Below are 22,733 nucleotides of genomic sequence, written 5' to 3' on the forward strand. Positions count from 1 at the left end.
CAGATCTTTATTCCAATTGTTGAGGATTTGAATTAAGGAGAGGTCAGTAGTTCCCATGACAATTGGGGTTGGTGAGTGCATTGAGGTGTTTAGCCATGAAAACAAACAGAGTATCTATCTGTAACTGGACTGACACCGAAGAACAGCAAGTCGGGGCTGATATTTATACTGAAATTGGTTTCTGCTTGGGAGTAGAAACTGTGGGTTCAGAAAGGTTCATATCGCTTTAGAATATTTCCTTTGTGGGGGAAGAATGGTGTGAAATGAACTGAATGCAATGGGTGTTGGATGCAAATACATCAGACAAAAGGCATTAGCTCACCGGCTCTCAGATTCTTGTTGGCTCTGAATTTTGATCACATTCACAAGCCAATGTACACTACAATCTGAGGGTGATGCACCCAGATACAACGCAAAAATATCATAGCAGAGTACGGAAGCAAATATCCAGATATAGGCATTGGCAATGCAATGACCACTTTTCACACTTAAAAATAAGTCACAAACACAGTCGATTTCATCGAAATCCTTGGAGGTTCTCTATCTTGAGTTGCAAAATAATACAAATATTTGCAAGCTCTCCTCTCCGACTTCCATCAACTTCACCATCTCTTGCTCACACAACTCAGATCCAATCCACTCCAATCCTCATGTGAGCTGCATACTGTATTGGTTGTGAGTCATCTCCTGGTGCCACATAGCATGAAACATCCTCTGCAGTTAGCTTGCATATGCCATGTGTTCTGACTCAGCAGTCTATGGCCGTCTCACAGGTTATGATGCCACCTGTCAATCAAAGTATTTTTGCACATGTTTAATTAATTTTTTTTTCCAACAGTCCTTTGACTATCTTCTTCCACTGATTCCCTCAAGGCAGTCCCCATACAGTCTCTTCTTTGCTAGCTCCTATGAGTAAGAATGCAACCATTCAATGGATTTAGAGGCATAAGCAGCAGGGTCATGCTTGAGTTACTCACAGCAACTTTATTAATTTAATCTCTAAGAAGGAGGGATTAATGAGGGCTAAATCATGCGATAACACCCTCCTCTCTTAACTGATTTTCAGTCTCATCTGTAATTGTCGTTCTTTACAGAAAAACATTTGAGTCATGAGAGAGTCCACACAGGAAAGAGGTCACAAAAATGCCAGCACTGTGGGAAACATTTTGCTTATAAGTCAATCCTAGTCATGCATCAGAGGGTCCACACCAGGCAGAAGCCATACAAATGCCAGCATTGTGGGCAACGTTTTTCTTGGAAGTCAAACCTAGTGATGCATCACAGATTCCACACTGGAGAGAAGCCATACAAATGCCAGCATTGTGGGAAATGTTTTTCTTGGAAGTCATACCCAGTGACACACCAGAGAGTCCACACAGGAGAGAAGCCATACAAATGCCAGCGTTGTGGGAAATGTTTTTCTCGGAAGTCTGACCTAGTGAAACATCAGAGAGTCCACACAGGAGAGAAGCCATACAAATGCCAGCGTTGTGGGAAATGTTTTTCTCAGAAGTCTGACCTAGTGATACATCAGAGAGTCCACACAGGAGAGAAGCCATACAAATGCCAGCATTGTGGGAAAGGTTTTTCTCAGAAGTCAAACCTAGTGACACACCAGAGAGTCCACACAGGAGAGAAGCCATACAAATGCCAGCGTTGTGGGAAATGTTTTTATCGGAAGTCTGACCTAGTGATACATCAGAGAGTCCACACAGGAGAGAAGCCATACAAATGCCAGCGTTGTGGGAAATGTTTTTCTCAGAAGTCTGACCTAGTGATACATCAGAGAGTCCACACAGGAGAGAAGCCATACAAATGCCAGCGTTGTGGGAAATATTTTGTTACGAAGTCATACCTAGTGACACATCTGAGAATCCACACAGGAGAGAAGCCATACAAATGCCAGCGTTGTGGGAAATGTTTTTCTCAGAAGTCTGACCTAGTGATACATCAGAGAGTCCACACAGGAGAGAAGCCATACAAATGCCAGCGTTGTGGGAAATATTTTGTTACGAAGTCATACCTAGTGACACATCTGAGAATCCACACAGGAGAGAAGCCATACAAATGCCAGCGTTGTGGGAAATGTTTTTCTCAGAAGTCTGACCTAGTGAAACATCAGAGAGTCCACACAGGAGAGAAGCCATACAAATGCCAGCGTTGTGGGAAATATTTTGTTACGAAGTCATACCTGGTGACACATCTGAGAATCCACACAGGAGAGAAGCCATACAAATGCCAGCGTTGTGGGAAATGTTTTTCTCAGAAGTCTGACCTAGTGATACATCAGAGAGTCCACACAGGAGAGAAGCCATACAAATGCCAGCGTTGTGGGAAATATTTTGTTACGAAGTCATACCTGGTGACACATCTGAGAATCCACACAGGAGAGAAGCCATACAAATGCCAGCATTGTGGGAAATGTTTTTCTCAGAAGTCTGACCTAGTGATACATCAGAGAGTCCACACAGGAGAGAAGCCATACAAATGCCAGCGTTGTGGGAAATATTTTGTTACGAAGTCATACCTAGTGACACATCTGAGAATCCACACAGGAGAGAAGCCATACAAATGCCAGCATTGTGTGAAATGTTTTTCTTCAAAGTCAGACCTAGTGAAACATCAGAGAGTCCACACAGGAGAGAAGCCATACAAATGCCAGCATTGTGTGAAATGTTTTTCTTCAAAGTCAGACCTAGTGAAACATCAGAGAGTCCACACAGGAGAGAAGCCATACAAATGCCACCATTGTGGGAAATGTTTTCCTCAGAAGTCACACCTAGTGGCACATCAGAGAGTCCACAGAGGAGAGAAGCCACACAAATCCTAACATTATATTTGTCAATAACGAATACAACAAATATATTTTCAATCCAGCATTGCAAAGAAAAGGCCCTTGTCATCTTATTTGTAAAATTTGTCTGTCAATATGTCTCTATGTTTTCAAGTTGGATTTTGTTAAGTTTAGGTTTTAATTGCCAATAGTATAGATAAGTGCTTTGGGTTGTCAATTTGGCTGGGGATTGTGGGTTGTGGTATAGGTTAGGTAGATGGGGGTTGGGATTTGTTGCAGCTGGTTAGAATAGTTATGGGAATTATAGCTTTTGCAATGTGTGGGATTTTGTCTTAAGAAAGTTGGAGGCAGGTATTAACAGAAAGGGCTAGTTTCTGGGAATGGCAAAAGGGGGCCTTGTTACCTGTGAGGCAGAGACTGTGGAAATTGAAGGTGGGGGTTAAGTTTGGAAGAGGGTCATGTTTTAGGTTTTAGGGGTTTTAATGTATTGTTTGGATTGGAGTGGTCAGTTCTGGCTTAAACACTGAATTTCTATGTGTTCTCAATAAAGTTCTTTACTGTTTCAACACACTGGACTTTGATGCACAGAATTTCTGAATTTGCCCAAAACTGACCCTTTCTTCTCTCCTCAGTTCTCATCTCCATTCCCAGCCATAAGAACAGCACAGACACACAGACACAAACATACAGGATACACAGAGAGAGCTATATTTCCAAAGCAGAGCCTTCCTTTCCTGCCTTTCCCTCCTGAGTCCAGCTCTGCACCTTGGCCTCCATTGCGGTCTCCTCAAAGGAAGAAAGGAGGGAAGGAAGGGGAGGCCACTGAACCCCGGCGCGTACCTTCTTTCCCACAAAGGCTGCCAGCGGAATAAGCAGCACCAGCAGCATCTAGGACCTGGCAATCCCTGCACATGCAGAGGAGGGACCTTTGGGACTATATGCGCCTGCACAGTCTCAGCCCCGGAAGCCATTGCTGCCCTCACAGTCTGTTCTGAGGGAGGGAGGGAATTGGGGAGAGCCCTTGTTCATTGAGAGGAATGGCTGGAGGGGAGAAGCCCCTCTTCTCCCCCCAAAGAAAGGCTGGGGTCCTGCAAGGCCTCCTCTCCCTCTTTCTTTCCCTGCCCCCTCCTTGGGGGATTCCTTGGGTCCCGGGTACTTGGGGAGTTATTATGAGAAATGAAGGCTGGTGGGATCCTTGGAGAGAGGCATGGCCATGGAGGGGAGGGGGATCCAAAGGTAAAAGGGTCTTTGAGTGGCCCCCTCTCTCATGGAAAGTGGGGCTGAGGAGAGACCCTCTCTTCTGATGCCTCATTTGGGGAAGAGTTTTGTGCCAAATAGAAAGCATCGCACAGGATAGGATTCAATGGCATTTTTCTTGTGGGGGGGGGAGTTTTCTCTGGAGTCCTGGGGGAGGGGGCTCTGGGGGGGAGAGAAGAGCCAAAATCCTCTTGGCCAAAGCCAAGAGGAGGGAGACGGAGAGACCTCAAAACTCTGGCAATCCCTTGTCAACCTTGGAACTAGGCTTAGAGACCCACAGGATCCAGATTGGGCACCCTCTCTCACATACTTACCTTTTCCTTCACAACAACCCTGCAGAGGAGGACCAACAGAGAGACCCACAGCCCCAGAAACATCCCCCCCCCCCCCAGTTCTGGAGGCATACTGAAAGGGCTTTTGATCCCCTTGAAGAGATATTTATTATTATTATTATTATTATTATTATTATTATTATTCTACTTTTTCCTCAATGGAATCAAAGAGGATAACAGTAATAAAATAACATACAATTTAAGAAATACAATTAAAATTCCAAACCCCCAACCCTTCTTCCAATTATAAAAACATTAATCAACCCTTAAAAATCCTACTAAATAGCAAGAAAATTTAAAACTTTCATAACACAATACAATAAAAAAGTTTTTTCGGGCAAGAAATGGGTCGTTTTCTGAAGGAGAGGTGGGAGGGCAGGAACGATATACATCAATAGCAATTTCCATCACACTAACTATGGCAAGGGTAAGGGTCAGGCGGAGGGGGAGGCAAGTCAATAGATCTAATCTAGTCTGGAAAGAGGTCCGTCTTAATGGCCTTCCTAAAGGCTTCCAAGGTGTTAATAGGACGGATCTCATCCGGAGGTCGTTCCAGAGTGAACCAACACCTTGTATCTTGCCCAGAAACTAATGGGCATCCAGTGGAGGGATTTAAAAAACGGTGTACAGTGGGCACTTCTAGAAGTACCTGTAACCCACCTGGCTGCCATATTCTGTACCAATTGAAGTTTCTGAACTTGGCACAAGGGTAGCTCCAAGTAGAGTGCATTACAGAAGTTGAGCTGAGAGGTGACCAGCTCATGTACTACTGTTTCAAGGTCTCCCTGCTCCTCGCCCCATGTCTCCGAATGATCTCACCCAGCAGCTTCATGTAAATGTTGAATAGCATTGGGGACAGAATCACGCTTTGAGGGATGCCCGACTTGAGCTCCCTCTTGGACGAACAACTGTCCCCAAGTGACAGGAATCTGCCTGAGAGGTAGGGCCTGAACCACTGGAAAGCAGTGCCCCAATTCCCAACTCTCCCATATGTTCCAGAAGGATACTGTGGTCAATGGTATTGAAGGCCGCTGAGAGGCCTTCAATAGCACCAGCAGGGTCAGACTTCCCCTTTTCAAAGAGCTGTCGATGCTCAGACGGAGGTCATCGACTAAGGCGACCATGGCTGTCTCAACTCTGTAACCCGTCCTAAATCCAGTTTGAAATGGATGTAGAAAAATCCATTCCTTCCAAGACTGCTTGGAGTTGAATGGCGACTTCCCTCTCAATTACCTTGCCTAAGAATATTAAGATCCAAACTGGCCTGAAATTGTTTCTGTCCAGACGGTCAAGGGGAAGGCTTTTTGTAGAAGTGGTTTAACCACCACCTCTTTGAGGCAAGATGGAAGACAGCCTTCCCTGAAAGATGCATTAGTTATATTTTTAGCAGCATCTTGATGGTATCTCCCCCTGGATGGCCAGCCAAGACGGTCAAGTATCGAGAGAGCAAGTCCTCTTTTTCATACTCCCAAGGCGCTTGTCCACATCCTCTGTAGTAACTGACTCAAATTCATCCAGAATAACAGTATGGGTGGAGGCTCTGGATACCTCTCCTGTCGCCTCTGTCGTAAGTCCAGCATCCAAATCGGCTCTCATCTGAGAGATTTTGTCTGTGAAGTAGTTATTAAAAGCATCACAACAGGCTTTTGTAGGTTCTAATAAAGAGTTCAGGGTTCTGGAAGCTATATATTAAATGGGACAGTGTTGAAAAATATGTAGTTTGGCAAATGGGTGATATAACCCAAGAAAATGGTTTAGTTCACAGAGACTGGAAGAATCTTAAAGTAAAAGTTGAAAGAATAGCTGTGTATATGCAGAACATGTTCACATCTATAAACTTCGCTGTCAAACATACTGGTGGCGACCAGATGACAGACAAGTGTTGGTGGGACCCCAAAAGCCATCAACCAACTGGAAAAGGAGATTCAACAGAGGGAAAAAGACCAAAGATTGTGATGAACTATCTAGAGAACGGGATGATTTTGATAAGGGACACTTTACGGTCTACAGAAGAAGATGTAAAGATTGCTCAGTGCACTCAATGAATGTGGTCCAGTGAAACAGGAGGGAGCAAAGACTTTTTACTAGATGAGGTGTTAAGTCCACAGCCGGTAAAAAGAAACACGTGGTCAGTTACAAGGACTGATCCAGAGAAGACTCCTAAAAAGGACAAGGATATAATTGAGTTGATAGACTAGAAAACCAATATATTGTAGTTTGCCATTAGTATAATGGAAGATGAAATGTTTTCAAAACCATACTGGGAACGGGGCAAAGTAGTTGGAGATGATGTTCCATCAATAAGAGAAAAGGGTTAAAAGATTAAATATGTTTGATAAAGACATTTAAATGGAACATATAAAGATCTAAAGTTGGGAAAAAAGGTTATTTAAGTGTTATTAAAATATTAAAACCCAACAAGTGATGTGGGGTATGGATATAATATGCTAAACTTATAAGAAAATGGTGGTAAGTTGTTATAACAGGTAGAACTGATATTAGACATATGTTTAAAAGGGGAACATACAGGAAAATACCAAGATATTTAAGTTGGAAATGGTTATTGATAAAAAAGTATATGAAGTATATCACATGTGTCACCTGATGTGTGTATAATGTTATATATAATGGGTAAGTATAATTGATAACTGGGAGTTCCTTGGACCTTAGAACCGTTTGGTTCTGTGTCTCAATGAACCTATTAAAGGGGGGAGGCGTGTGACGGACTGACTTACAAACCAGCCAATCAGAAGCCAGAGACTCTAAGCCAATCAGGTGCTGGCTGAGGAGTTTGAAGATTCTGCTTGGCAGTTGGGTTGAGTCAGTTAGGGTTTGCAATCCTGAGGGATGAAGCGGGAGTTCAGTGGGGAGATAGTTATAGAGAGGATGGGAACAGTAGAGTCCAAGAGAGGACTGGGTTCCCATAGTTCCTGAGGGATGGTTACTTAAGGAACTGCTTTGTCCAGAGAGGGACAGGATTAGTTCTGGAGAGTCTAGAAGAGAGACTCAGGGGAACCAGACTCAGGAAGAGGGCTTTGGCTTACATCATTTCTTGAGTGATAGTATAGCCTGTGTGGCAGAGTTATTATTATTATTATTGAGTTAAAACCAGCCCTGTATATATGTAACAAAAGAAGACAGAGTAACAACTCCATCTCAAAGATACCTTTGCCTATTCTGTTTTAAAAATAAACTTATATTCTTGTTTAACCAGCTGCTCGGTCTGTGTTTTAAAATCCATCCACACGACTGTCCTTCAAACACCCAAAGAAGTGTTGGGTCAAAATAGAAGAGAGGATTGTGAATCGTTACATCATCTATTAGAGATTTAAATCTGGATCTAGGTCTTTTCCTGTCCAGATGGATTTTTGCAGGTCCTTCTGCCGTTCTAAAAATGGTTTGTCATTAAGAAGGATAGGTATAGTCTGAAATGAAAATAGTAATTTAGGCCCTACGTTCATTTTAACTGCCCTGATCCTACTCAAGAGGGATAGGTTGAGTTTAGCCCATCTATTGGGATCTTGGTTGATATCACCCCATATTTTCTTGTAGTTGCTTTTAAAGAGGTCTCGGTTTTTAGAGGTGAACTCAACACCTAGATATTTGACCCTTTTTTCTACTTTAAAGCCAGTCTCCTCTTGTAGATTTTCCTGATTCTTCTTTTGTTAAATCCATTGGTAAAATTTTTGTCTTATCCCTGTTAATCCGGAAACCCGAATGCTGTCCATATTCCTTTAATTTATGAAGTTGGGGATTAACACTTTCTATTGGGTCAGATAAGTATATCACCACGTCGTCCGCGTATAGTTTAAGTTTGTACTCTTCCTGTTTTATTTCCAGGCCTTTGGTCTTCTTATCTTCTTTAATGCTAGGACTCAGAGTATCTAAAGTGGCTATAAATAACAAAGGTGAGAGGGGTATCTCTCTTATTATCCCCATGAATAATAAGTCTCAATGTTTGTTTTCTATAGATTGCATCTATCCAGCTGATAAAGTTATCTCCTAGAACCATGTTTCTTAAGGTTTCCAGCATGAAGTTCCAATTAACTTCATCAAACGCCTTTTCGGCCTCAAGAAAAATCATAGCTGCTTTTTAATCTGTTTTCTTCTCATAGAAGTCTATAATATCCAGTAAATTCCTCGTGTTGTTTCTAAGGTGCCTTTTTGGGAGGAAGCCCCTTTGGTCTCCGTTTATGATATTTTGTAGGGTTTTTAAAAATCTTTCTAAGACCATTGCACAGATTTTATCATCGTTGTTAAGGAGAGAAATCGGTCTGAAATTTTTGACCTCCAGCACTTCTTTACTTTCTTTAGGAATCAAAGGCGGGTTACATATCTTCTTTAATGCTAGGACTCAGAGTATCTAAAGTGGCCATAAATAGTAAAGGTGAGAGGGGTATCTCTCATTACAGGTAACGCCTTCGCTTTCCCCCCATTAATAATAAGACTTGCTGTTTGTTTTCTATAGATTACATCTATCCAGCTTATAAAGTTATCTCCTAGAACCATGTTTCTTAAGGTTTCCAACATGAAGATCCAATTCACTTCATTGAACGCCTTTTCATATCAGTTCCTTAGGTTTATTCTTCAAAGACAATAAAATTGGATTGTGATCCAATAGGATTTTTGGTAAGGTTTCTCCTGCTTCCACCATTGTGCCAATAGTTGGGGAAGTCAAGAACATATCTATTCTCCACCAGGATTGATGGGTGTTTGAAAAGAACGTGAATCCCTTAGACAGACCCTACTTCATTCTCCAGTATCTTCTAACATGAAGGCTTCTTTTAATTCGAAGAAAGATTTCAGCAATTTCCCTTGCTTTAAGTATATTTTGTTGTCTGTTTTCTATCTATCTGGGGGTCTATCACCCCTTTCCAATCTCCCATCATTAAGGTCCTATCGCACATACGGTCTGGCATTTGTCTTTTCCATTTTCCAAACAACAGGCCTTTATTTCCTAAGGGTACATCAACTCCCACCATTAGGATCTTATAGTCTTGTAAAGTAACTTCTACACCAACCAAGTATCCATTGGGGTCTGAGAATACCTCTTTAGATTCTCATTTATCCTTTACATAAATCACTACACTTTTTTTCCTCTTTTTTGAGGCTGCTATGTATTCTTTCCCCAATTTTTCAGCAATCTTATATCCTCTTTCTGTATATATCTATATGGGTTTCCTGAAGGCAAATTACATCAAGTCTCTGTTTCCCTCAATAATGAAAAAGTTTACCTTGTCTTTTTGGGCTGTTAATTCCTTTAACATTCGATGATAGGATGTCCGTCTTTTCCTGTTTCATCCTCATATTCTCCATTTATATCGTCCTCTCTTGTGTTTGGATCTGGTTTCCTAAGCAATTCTCCTTCTTCTCTTTCTTCTTCTAAGCTCTCTTCCTCCTTATCCTCTTCTCCTTTTCCAGGGTTGTTTATTTCTTCTTTCTGACTGTCCCCTTTATTAAGTTCTTTCTCATTCTCATTTAGAAAATGTCTTGCTTTTTGTACCGAGTTGATTTGGTATCTTTTTTTCTTGAATTTAAAAGATAGGCCCTGAGTTAGTTCCCATTTGTAGTAGATTGCATTGCTGCGCAAAACCTTAGTCAGTGGTCCATATTCCTTCCTCTTCCTTAACACTTTCCCAGAGATATCTTTAAAGAATAACATTTCATTTTCTTCAATTCTGAATCTTATATGAAAGTGTTGTTGGAGAATTGCTTCTTTCATTTGAGTCCTAACAAAATACATCACAATATCTCAGGGCAGTCTCTTCTGTTTTGTGACCCAGGAGCTTACTCTAAACATCTTGTCCACCTCAAGGAGAAAGGTTTCATTATCTAGGTCAATAAATTCAGCCAAGGCCGGTATTATCCTTTTATATAGATCTTCTTATGTTCGGGAAGACCTCTTATTCTAAGACATCCCTCCCTAAATCTTTGCTCTAATTTAATTCTTTCTGCTGTATCTTCAGTATGTTCTTTTGTTAATCTCTCTATCTCTTTCCCCATTTTTTTATATTCTTCCTCCAGGAATGTCACTCTTTCCCTGGTTTGTGTTAATTCTGATGTTATCTTTTCCAGAGAGTATTTATGTTAAGCAACGGAGTGGACATTAAACCAACAGCATCCCCAGACTTTCCCTAGTCTTTAAGCTGAGGCAAATACATTTGATGTGGTCCATCTTACGGATAGGGATCCTGGCCAAAGCAAGATTGTCTTCATGGACCAAAGTGACGTTCCCCTTACCTGCTCACTGATGGAGAACCCGGCTGGTAAGGCCTGATCCCAGGTGGCTGAGCTATCATCACCCAGCCAGGTCTCCGTGAAACAAGCCAGGTCAGCCTCTTCATCCAGAAGGAGATCTTGGACTATCTGCGGTGTATTTTTGACTGACCTGGCATTACACAAGAGCAGGGAAAGGTTCTGTGGTTGGTTTGGTATGCTCTCCAGCTCTTTTGGGACAGCAGGGAGAATGGAAGGGGAGAGAGATATTTGTCAGGGTCCTAATTGCAGCCCATCTTGCAACACAAAAGGCAATACTTTGAAAAAGGAACAGCTTTTATTGAAAAAGAAGATACATGCAATAGAAGTGACTTTTTTTGTCAGGAATGAAAGAAAGTATGTATATACATTTCACTTTTATAACCATATCAATTAACCCCATCCTATAACCAATAAATCTAATTAATTAGATAGCCCTTCATCCGTGATTCTGGCAGTGTTTCTAAAAACAATTAAGCTCTCATGTGCCTTTTCTCAACCACTGCACCTGTGGCCTTGTACCACAGAACTCAGCGACAGAATAGTTTTAATTAACATTATGGCTTAACAATATATATATGAAACCCCATCAATCCCAATCTAATATGATACCATATGAAAATATAATAAGCATAAACCCATGACAACATATTACAATATAAAAATACCAATAACTCTCTATGTTCCCCCTCCTTTTACAGAGACCAGTGTTTTAAACTCCAGCTTCTGTTAGAAGGGTGATTCCCACACATTCCAATCCTAGCAAACAAGAACATTCTTTAGCCATGATCTCTCTACCTCTTTCTAGTATCTTCTATTAAAGCACATATTCAAACATATTATTTCAACCCACCATAAATCCCATTTATCTTAACTCTAATTTAATCCTAAACCCTTATGGCATGAATCCCTAAATTAATAAATGCATGAATAAAGGGATTCGTGACATATAGCAACCTCAGGCTGGTGCTCCTTGCCTGCAGCAATGAGATGGGACCATTGTGAATTTAGGCTAATGCTACTTACCTGAACGTTTGAGACTTGACCATTGCAACCTGAGGCTGATGCTTCTTGCCTGAAGGATTGAAACTGGCCCATTGTGATCTCAGGCTGATTCTCGTCGCCTGAGAGACTGAGTCTGGCCTATTGTGACTTCAGTCTGATGCTCCTTGGATGAAGGATTGAGACGGTACTATTGTGACTTCAGTCTGAGCAGGTGCCTTCTTCAGAGGAACTAGGGCCAAGCCCAAGACTGGGAAACCCCCTGAAGCTCACAGCACCCAGGCCACCACTGGAGGATTTGGGTTTCCGGCCCCAAACTGGGGAAAGGAAGGCTGTCAGGGGGGAAAAGTGACAGCCTGGGACCTGGCAGTGGGGGAGTCCCTTGATACCTGCCCCAGCAAAGAAGAACCCCAGGTAGAAGTTTATCGAATGGAGGAAGACATAAAGGAAATAAAGGACCGTATGAAGTGGATGGTGTCCAAGTTAAAGATGTAAGAGAAATGTGTGAGTTCTGACTTAAACCCAGAGTTGAAGAACCAAAGAACCAAGGAATGGTGTTTTAAAACAAGCTAAAGAACTAAACAAGATGGTTCTGCGCAGAGCATTGATGTGAAGGAGGGATTTGGCAACTGAGATGAGGAAAGGCTGAGGAATTTGGAAGCTGAAGCAGGGAGATGATCAGATGTGTCGAACTATGACCGGGAAGGTGCCTTTTGTCCTGAGTCACAATAAAGAGGAACTGACAGGACAATGGACTAATTTGAACAGAACGACCTGCCTTTGAACAGCTGTCTCCTCCCGAAAAGAAGAAGTTGAGTAATGGGCGGCAATATTGCAAGACTTCAGCAACCAAAACCCAGAGAGAAGAAAAGTATAAGGAGCCTTGGCTTTCACCCTAATTTTGTTGGCACCAAATGCGCAGCAATGATGTCATCCCCAGCCTTCGAGGACAAATGATCAATGTCCGGCGGAAGGAAAGTGTGTGTGAGTATTGTATGAATCTGTGAGTGAATGAAAGACCTCTTGATAATCAATGTTTGTATTATGTTTGTGATTTAATAAATGTTACATGTATTATGTTTAAACTCAAATTTTGGTGTCTCACTATCTGTGTTATCCCTTCTCTGAATCAGTCCACAGAAACAGACATTTTCATTACACGCTCTCAGGTTAAACAGGTTGCCCTTACAAACTTGGGCATAACAAAGATGTGGAGGAGGAAGACGTCAGAGGCAAACTGAGGGCAGCTGATGCTCCTTGCCTGAAGCATTGAGACTGTCCCATTGTGACTTCAGTCTGATGCTCCTTGCCTGAAGCATTGAGACTGTCCCATTGTGACTTCAGTCTGATGCTCCTTGCCTGAAGCATTGAGACTGTCCCATTGTGACTTCAGTCTGATGCTCCTTGCCTGAAGCTTTGAGACTGTCCCATTGTGGTTTCCAAATCCTTCACCATTTTAGTCGCCCTCCTTTGGAGGTGCTCCAGTTTCTCAACATCCTTTTTGAATTGGGACACCCAAACTGGACACAATATTCCAGGTAAGGCCTGACCAGAGCAGAATAGAGTGTCACTATTACTTCCCTTGATCTAGACACCATACTTCTATTGATACAGCCTTAAATCGCATTGGCCTTTTTAGCTGCTGCATTGCACTGTTGACTCATGTTCAACTTGTGCCTACTTGATTCTTAGATCCCTTTCACACGTAGTTTCATTCAGCCAGGTGTCCCCCATCCTATATCTGTGCATTTCATTTTTCCTCCCTTAATGCAGTACCTTACATTTCTCTGTGTTGAATTTCATTTTGTTAGGTTTGGACCAGCTTCTTAGTCTATTCAGGTCATTTTGAATTTTGATCCTGTCCTCTGGGGTATTAGCTACTCCTCCTAATTTGGTATCATCTGCAAATTTGATAAGCATGTCCCCAATTCTGTCCTCCAAGTCATTGATAAAGATGTTGAATAGCATATAAAACAAAAACATGAAACAAGTTAGACAAGGCAACTGTTACATGGATTTGTAACTGATTGACCGGCCGAACCCAAAGGGTGCTCAAGAATGACTCCTTTTCATCCTGGAGAGAAGTGACCAGTGGGGTTCTGTCTGGGGCCCAGTGCTTGTTTAATTTGGTTAACTGCTATTAGTTAATTGCCAAGAGTGGCCACCAGACGGCGCTCCAGAATAGAAGTTGGTGAGAAGCCCAAAGAGGCTGCAGTGCCCTGAGTATCCACCAGAGGGCAGCGTTGTATTAGGAATTTTCTTTATTGATTAAAACATTAGTCTATGGGGACTAATGTGATTTTCCATTGGCTCCCCATTCCTGAGGGGGTGTGGCCTCCTTCCCATTACCTGGACTTTCCTCCACTCCCATTGGCTGCCTATTCCCCACGAAAGGTTTCAGCCTTATCCCAGCAACAATGGAGCGAACAACGCACCCCCCTGGTTGCCCTGAAAGTGAAAGGCGCACCGGAAGGAAATGGGGGGAATTGCAGCGCTGCATCATGGGAAATTTGCAACCGGGGGGTTTGCGGTGGTGAAACAGAGCAGAAGCGAAGCTACATTCCACACGAGACCAATTCGGAGTGGAATCGGAGTGAGCTTGGAAGCCATTTCTGTGCATTCGCTTGTTACCGATTTCAGCAAAATGAGGGGTCACTTTGGAATCACTTCGGAAGCCCCACGGAAGGAGCCCCATAGAAAGGAATCGCGTGTGATAACACAAAACGTTGTCGCCTGAATTCGCATCATTGCACCCGCAGTGGCTTCGGATCTGAGCTGCAAAGAGCTGCAAAACCTCCGTGTGATAAACACAGTCTTTGAGATTTCACAAGGCTCTGTGCTTTTGGGAACAAGACACTAATTCTCATAATTGTTGTTGATAATAATAATAATAATAATAATAATCTCATTCTCCCTCATAAAGGGACACAACTGGAATTACAAGTTTAAGACAATAAACTCTCTTTCCCTGGAGTTTGCACCCATTGCTCCGTCTCCCAGTCTCCTCCGCTGGGAGGAGGGAGAGCGTGGAATTCTGGGAAAGGCTGGCGGTTGGGTTGGAGCCTGAATAGGGTTCTAGAAGGCTGGTGGCTTTGACCGTTGGCTGCTTAGGAAGAAGAAGAGCTCCTTCTGGGATTCCTTGGCAGGGAAGGCAAGGTGGGGGCCTCGAGATGGCGATGGGGGACCCCCAAATTTGGTTCCTCTGTGAAAAGGATGGCTAAAGGGAAGAGCCCCCATTTTGGAGCCAAGGGTGGGGGTCTGGAGGGTCTTCTGTAGGGAGGCAGCCTTTGGGGGCTGGAAGCAAGGAAGCCCCCCTCCTCTTCCCCTCTTCTCCAGCTGCCAGGCCTCCTCTCCTCTCTTGGGAGTCTCCGTGGGGCCATGAGATTTTGCAGAGGGATCCAAGAGAATCAAAGGGAGGCTGGGATCAAACAACCTCAGAATATGATCAAGATTGCAAGGTTCTTTGTGAGGAAGGAGAGGCAAACTAGGAGAGGCTGCAGCTGTTTGCTTCTGCCTGAGCCTCTGGGAAGGGCCCCTCTTCTCCTTTCTCCTTCACTGTCTTCATGGAGGACAGACTCCTTTTGCCCTTTGGACTCAGTTTGCAGCAATGGCAGTGAGCTGAAGAGAAGGGGAGAAATGGCAGCAGGAGGAGGAAACTGTGGCCTTTGAAGAGCAGCTGAAAAGGTGGGAGGGCAGAGGATGAACAAGGGGAGGGTCCCTGCCAAACTGGGAGAGATGGAGGGTATGCAGAAGGAGCTGGGCCTGGAAATGGAGGAGGAGAAGGGGGCTTGCAAAATGACCTCCATGGATGAGGAAGCTGCCCAAGTCCATGGCATACAATGTCCAGTGAAATGATGTCCATGATATAGGAGCCAGTGTGGCCTAGTGGTTTGAGCATAATGGAACTACAACTCTGGAGATCAGTGTTTGAATCCCATCTCCAACATAGAAACTCTCTGGGTGACTGGGCAAGTCACACTCTCTCAGCCTTAGGGGAAGGCAATGGGAAACATTAAATATAGACATTTAAATATTGCAATTGCTATGGTTGTTGTTATTGCTGTCTATCTATACATTATGATTTTATGTAGATTATTGGAAGAAAAAATTTAAAAATAGACCCATTAAAATCAATCAGACCCATGAGTCCTACCCAGCCCTCCTCCTATTGACATCTTTGGAGTGATGAAGGCTGGGGCCAATCCTAGGACTCCAATCCTAGCCCCATTTTCTGGAAATTAAGGGGATGTACAGGCCGCCCCTTTTAGCGCCAGATCAGGGCCACGACAAACACGCTACTTTTTGCAGTTCCTTTTTCCACTATGATAAGGCTACGCTGTGGCCCTGATGTGGGCTTTCCGTGGGGCAAAAAGGAGCTCCTTTCTGCGCCAGGGAAAAAGTGCCATATCTGCCAATGGTGTGGCTTTTCTCCACTCCTTTTCTGCATCATCAGGATGTAGCGCCAGAAGAACACCGTGATGTCACCTGTGATATGGTGCAATGTGCAGCATCACACATGCGGGAAGAGTCAGGGAGTGCGCTGTGCAGACTCCATCTTCGCCCTCATGCCAGCCAACGATGCTGGTCTCTACGCCCCGAAAGGCCCAGTGAACTGTCTTAGTCTTTCAGTATTCACAATATTCTCTCTCTGAGGGTTTGGAGGCAAGACTAATAATAGTAATAATAATAATAATATCAATAATTAATATCCTGCTTTCCAATGGATTTATTTTCAATTTTAGGGAAGGTTCAGGTTTGATTTGCCCTTAGTGCTGTTGAATTGTATTTTCTGTGGTCCATGAAAGATTGCATAAATGTGTGCACATAAAAACACTTTGTATTTTCTGCAGGTGTGGAAAGAACCAAGATGGCTTCCAAAGGAAGGGAGAGAAGAGAAACAACCCTCAATTCCTCCTTTGTGGAAGAAACTGGAGGAAAGAAGACCTCCAGACAGGTTAGTGTCCAGACCTCCTTTTTTGTGGTGGAGCCATTGGGAATTTGACTGACTAGGATGCAATGGGGGTGTTATTTACAATCCTTTGTCTTTCAGCGAAGGCTGCTTTCTATTGCAGATCACCTTTTGAGATGTGGCAGTGTTCTTCACAGAGGAGGAATGGCCACTCTTGAGTCCAAAGCAGGAATTTCTGTACAAAGAGGTGATGATGGAAACCTATGAAAATGTGTCCTCTGTGGGTAAGGACACATCGCCCTTCCTATAGAATGGGGGCAAGTGCTCTAGAACACTACATTGAATGCAACACTGGTCCGAATTCAATTTTTATAGCAACATCCTGTGAAATCATGGAATTTGTAGTCTGTAATTTCTAGAACTGCCCACATTACACCGGATCTTAAATCCCTCCATTGGCTGCCCATTAGTGTCTGGGCAAGATACAAGGTGTTGGTTGTAACCTTTAAAGCCCTACATGGCTTGGATCCTGACTACTTGCAGGAGTGCCTTCTTCCACACAATCCTCCCTTCACAGGAAAAATCTCCTAAAGCCTAAGAAGACTAGATTGGCTACAACAACCCAGAGGACCTTTTATTCTGCCACTCCTAGTCTTTGGAATGACCTGCCAGAAGAGATCCATCACATCTCCACCTTAGAAGCCTTTAAAAAGGCTGTTAAGACAGATCTCTTTCAGCAGGCCTTTCCAGATTAGGGCTTTTCACTGTCACTGACACTTTTATTGCTACCAATACCTTGGCTACCTTGCATAGATAGAGGTTCTCCCCTCAGCCTCTCCACCCTCATTTTAGCCCATTTTTCCTTTTTCTTATCTGTATTGTAATTTATCTTACTTAGAGCCGATATAGACAGGCCAAAATAAAGCTGCTTCTGGTCACTTTGGAGGTATGCATGTGTCCTAAGAGGCCAGAAGCCATGACAAAGCCACACTACAATCCTAAGGACAGGAGCGCAGCTTTGGTGCAGCTTCTGGCCTCTTAAAATGCATGTGTCATCTGAACAGTAATAATAATAATAAGAAGAAGAACAAAAATAAGAACAAGTGTGATGTATGTTTGAATTGTAATTTTATTGATTGTATGGTGGAATTTGAAGATTATTTACAGTTTGACCTCAGTATCTGCTGAGGTTTGGTTTCAGGACCCCATGAAGTAACCAAAATCCGTGGATGTTAAGTCCTATTACAAACAATGGGGTTGTAGTATGATGTGCCTTACATAAAATGGCAAAATCAGGGTTGGCTTTTGGGGGATATATTGAGATGCAGAATCTGTGGATCCTGAGAGCTGACTGTGAAATGTTAAAAAGCAGTTGAAATCATCCTATTAAGAGAAATGTAACCCATGTCATTGGACTCATGGAGAAGTGGTCAGATGGAACCAAGGAGAATGTGTGTCTTTGGTTGGTTTCCCTGGAAAGAACTGAGAATCTTGGCCAAGGAGGGAGTTGAGTCAGTTGAGGCTGAGAGAAGGAGGAGAGACCTCAGGACAAGAGCATTTCTCTGGGTTAGTTTGCCTGTTTCCTATTTTATGTTAGTGTTTTGAGTACTGTCTTCCTTACAGTGGAACCTACTCCTGCTTTGTGAAGGCATCACAAGTTGGACTGGTTGATCTCACCTGAAAGCATCCTTCTTATTCATTCATTCCTATTGTACCTTCTTTTAACTGTATGGTTGTGTTATTTATTACATTTCATCCCATCTTTCTCCCATGGGTGGGTCTCAAGGTGGCTTAGAATACAAAATGTAGAATGAACAAAAGCATCTTTGGGTCTCCATTAGTCCAAAATGACTTGGAGACACACCAGCACCACCAGCAGCAGAACCACAACAAGGCAATGTCACACCTTCTTCCCCTCCTTTCTTTCAATGGTCAGATCCCTGATTTTGTCACATCCCTAATTTTGCTTTAGGACTAATCTGCCCAATTTTCTTCTTTCACTGGCCAAAGACAGTGGGGCCAAAGTTGGAGATAAAGGGAACCCACCACAGGGCCCTGTCTACGTTGCAGATGGGAGTGAGCCCACAGCCATTGCGGAACAGGAGGAAGAAGAGGAGGAAGAGTATATAACCAAGAAACATTTGACATTGTACGTTTTCTGCCACTCTTATCATGCTGAAAACATGCAGAAAAGAGTATCCATTGAACTCTTCTCCTGCATCACATTTTAGATGAGCTGATTTTCCTCTTTACTTAGCTGTCCAAAGCAATAGGCAAGTTAAAAAAATTCCTCCCACCTTCCCTCCCACCCTTCCCTTTCACATGGCTCCTCTCCATTTGCTCCCCTCTTCAGTGTGAAGAGAAGATGCAGCCAGTCAGGAAGGCCAAACAAGATCTGGACAACCCAGGCAAGGGGCGCTTGGTGGAAGAACTGGAGAATCTTATGCTCAGCTGTCTGTTGAGATAGGCGACCACATCGGCGAGTGCTTGAATACTTATTCCAACAAGCAGGAAACTATACTTTGGCGAAGGTAAGCCTCAGCTACTTTCCTGCCAGGCCTTTTACCATGGAATCCAATGACCCCGACGGAAAACCCAGGACAGGGCTATAGAAAGGGAGCTTGTTTGGCTCTCGGTGGCTCCCCTTGAGGTCCAATAGACACGGCAGATTGCAGTCTGGAACAGAGTTGAATGCAGGAGCAATCATGGGTCTTGGCTTCCATGTCGACCTGTTCTCAGTTTTAATACCCTCTAAGATGCTGAGTTTGAGGGATATGGTTCAGCACCGTCAATAGTTGCCTTAAAATCTGAGACTGCGCATGCGCACATACATCCAAAGGCCCCTTTTGATCATGTGCAGGGATCACCAGGGCCTTACTGCTGCTGCTGTTTACTCCACTGGCAGCCTTTGAGGGAAGGGAAGGAGCGCACCGGGGGTTCAGCAGCCTCCCCTTCCTTCCTTCCTTCCTTCCTTCCTTCCTTCCTTCCTTCCTTATTCCTCCCTCCTTTCCTTCTTTTGAGGAGATTTTGAAGAGGCCACAGTGGTGCCCAGGAAAGGCAGGAAAGGAAGACTCTGCTTTGGAAATAGCTTCTCTGTGTATACTGTATGTATATAGATATATACATATATATATAGATGTATGTGTGTTTGCCTCTGCTGTTCTTATGGCTGGGAATGTTGCTGAGGACTGAGGGGAGAAGAAAGGGTCAGTTTTGTGCAAATTCACAACTTCTGTGCATCAAAGAGTCCAATGTGTTGAAATAACAAAGACCTTTATTGAAAACACAGCCAGAAATTCAGTGTTTAAGCCAGAACTGCCTCCCCAAGCCAAAGAATATACTGAAACTCCAAAACCTAAAACTCCACCTTCTACCAAACCTAGCCCCCACCTACAATTACCATCATCTATCCCCCACTATTAACCAGCCCCACTTTGCCATCCTTTTCACACGCACAATCTCTCCCCGCCCCAGACATTCGAAGAAGCTAGTTCCCTTTCTGTTACTACCGGTCCCTAACTTTCTTCAGCCAACATCCCACAAATTCTGAATGCTATCATTGCTATTCTAGCTAGCTGCAATAAATCCCAGCCCCCCGTCTAACTAACCTAAACCATGGCCCATAATCCCCAGCCAAATTTATAACCCAAAGCAATTATCTATACTAGTAGCAATCAAAACCTAAACTTAACAAAATATAACATAAACAGACATATGGACATAAAAACCGTACAAATAAAATCATGAGGGCCTTTTCTTAGCACTGCTGGATTGAAAAAAGATTTTTGTATTCCTTCTTTACAAAAATAAAGTTCGTTCACTGCTTGGATTTGTGTGGCTTCTCTCCTGTATGGATTCTCTGGTGTGTCAGTAGGTTTGACTGCTGAGAAAAACAGTTCCCACAATGCTGGCATTTGTATGGCTTCTCTCCTGAGTGGATTCTCTGGTGTGTCAGTAGGTTTGACTGCTGAGAAAAACAGTTCCCACAATGCTGGCATTTGTAAGGCTTCTCTCCTGAGTGGATTCTCTGGTGTGTCAGTAGGGTTGACTGGTGAGAAAAACAATTCCCACAATGCTGGCATTTGTAAGGCTTCTCTCCTGAGTGGATTCTCTGGTGTGTCACTAGGTGGGACTGCTTTTCATAGAAATCAAACCTAGTGACACATCAGAGAGTCTACACAGGAGAGAAGCCAAACAAATGCCAGCATTGTGGGAAATGTTTTTCTCAGAAGTCAGACCTAGTGAGACATCAGAGAGTCCACACAGGAGAGAAGACACACAAATCCCAGGAGTGAACAAATATTATTTTTGTCAAGAAGGAGTACAAAAATTATATTTTTCAATCCAGTAGTGCTAAGAAAAGTCCCTTGTGACTTTGCTTGTAAGGTTTGTCTATCCATATGTCTATTTATGTTTTAAAGTTGTATTTTGTTAAGTTTAGGTTTTCAATGCGAATAGTATAGATAATTGCTTTGGGTTGTAAATTTGGCTGGGGATTTTGAGTCGTGGTATAGGTTAAGTAGATGGGGGGCTGGGATTTGTTGCTGCTGGCTAGAATAGTTATGGGAATGACAGATTTACAATGTGTTGGATGCTGACGGAAGAAAGTTGGGGACAAGTATTAACAGAAAGGGCTAGTTTGTGGGAATGGCAAAGGGGCCTTGTTACCTGTGGGGCATAGACTGTGGGAACTGGAGGTGGGGCTATTTTTGGAAGAGGGCGATGTTTTAGGTTTTGGTTTTTTAATGTATTGTTTGTATTGGAGTGGGCAGTTCTGGCTTAAACACTGAATTTCTTTTTGTTCTCAATAAAGATCTTTGCTATTTCAACACACTGGACTCTTTGATGCACAGAAGTTCTGAATTTGCCCAAACTGACTGTTTCTTCTCTCCTCAGTCCTCAGCTCCATCCCAACCATAAGAACAGCAGAGGCAGAGGCAAACACACACACACACACACACCAACACACACACACACACACAAACATACAGGATACACAGAGAGAGCTTTATTTTCAAAGCAGAGCCTTCCAATTGAGCCTTGGGCTCAATTGAAATCTCTTCAAAGGAAGGAAGGGGAGGCCCCTGAACCCCCGGCACATACCTTCCTTTCCCGCAAAGGCCACAAGTGGAATAAGAAGCAGCAGCAGCAGCCTGAACCTAGCAATCCCTGTCAATAAATGCATGAATAAAGGGATTCATGAGATATTGTGACCCATTGTGACCTCAGTCTGCTGCTCCTTACCTGAAAGATTGAGACAGGACTATTGTGATCTCACCTTGAGGTTCCTTGCCTGAAAGACTGAGATGGGACTATTATGACTTCAGGCTCATGCTCTTTACCTGAAGCATTGAGACTGGCCCATTGTGACTTCAGTCTGATGCTGCTTACCTGACAGATTGAAGCAGGACTTTTGTGATTTAAGGCTGCTGCTTCTTACCTGCAGGAATGAGATGGGACTATTGTCATTTCAGACTGCTGCTCCATGCCTGGAGGATTGGTACTGGTCCATTACAACCTCAGACTGATGGTCATTGCCTGAGAGATTGAGACTGGCACAGTCTGACTTAAGGCTGATGCTCCTTGCCTGAACGATACAGACTGTCATATTGCGACCTCAGGCTGATGCTCCTTTCCTGATGGATTGAGACTGGACTATTGTGAGTTCAGGAAGGTGCTTCTTTCCTGAAGGATTGAGACTCCCATTGTGATCTCAGTCTGATGCTCCTTACTATTAAAACCCCCAACCCTCCTCCAAATTATAAAAACATTACTCAACTCCTAAAAAGCTATTAAACAGGAAGAAAATTTAAAACATCCAAAACATAATACAGTAAAAAAGTTTTTTCGGGCAAGAAATGGATCATTTTCTGAAGGTGAGAGGGGAGGGCAGGAACGTTACATCAGTAACAATTTCCATAACAGTAACGATGGCAAGGGTAAGGGTCAGGGGGAGGGAGAGGCATGTCAATAGATCTAATCTAGTCTGGAAAGGCCTGCCGGAAGAGATCCGTCTTAATAGCCTTCCTAAAGACTTCCAAGGTGGAAATAGGACGGATCTCATCCGGAGGTCGTTCCAGAGCCTGGGAGCGGATGATGAGAAGGAACTCTGGGTCACCGCTGAAAGTCTGGTCTTCTTGAGTTGCAGCAGGTTCTTCCCAGAGGACCTGAGTCTGCGGTGGAT

At 43.4% G+C, this 22,733-nt stretch overlaps 1 protein-coding gene across 1 annotated transcript; it reads left to right on the forward strand.

Moving 5' to 3' along the window:
- The first annotated feature begins 1,117 nt into the window (after nucleotides 1–1,117).
- Nucleotides 1,118–2,930, forward strand: LOC149290408 (uncharacterized). Its single transcript, XM_089489251.1, has one exon. It carries the CDS (start codon nucleotides 1,190–1,192, stop codon nucleotides 2,828–2,830), a length of 1,641 nt encoding a protein of 546 aa, XP_089345377.1. The 5' UTR covers nucleotides 1,118–1,189; the 3' UTR covers nucleotides 2,831–2,930.
- The last annotated feature ends 19,803 nt before the right edge of the window (nucleotides 2,931–22,733 follow it).

Source organism: Sceloporus occidentalis, unplaced genomic scaffold (assembly GCF_023333645.1).
Source record: "Sceloporus occidentalis isolate IW3139 unplaced genomic scaffold, rSceOcc1.0.p SCAF_39, whole genome shotgun sequence".
Lineage (NCBI taxonomy): Eukaryota > Metazoa > Chordata > Lepidosauria > Squamata > Phrynosomatidae > Sceloporus > Sceloporus occidentalis.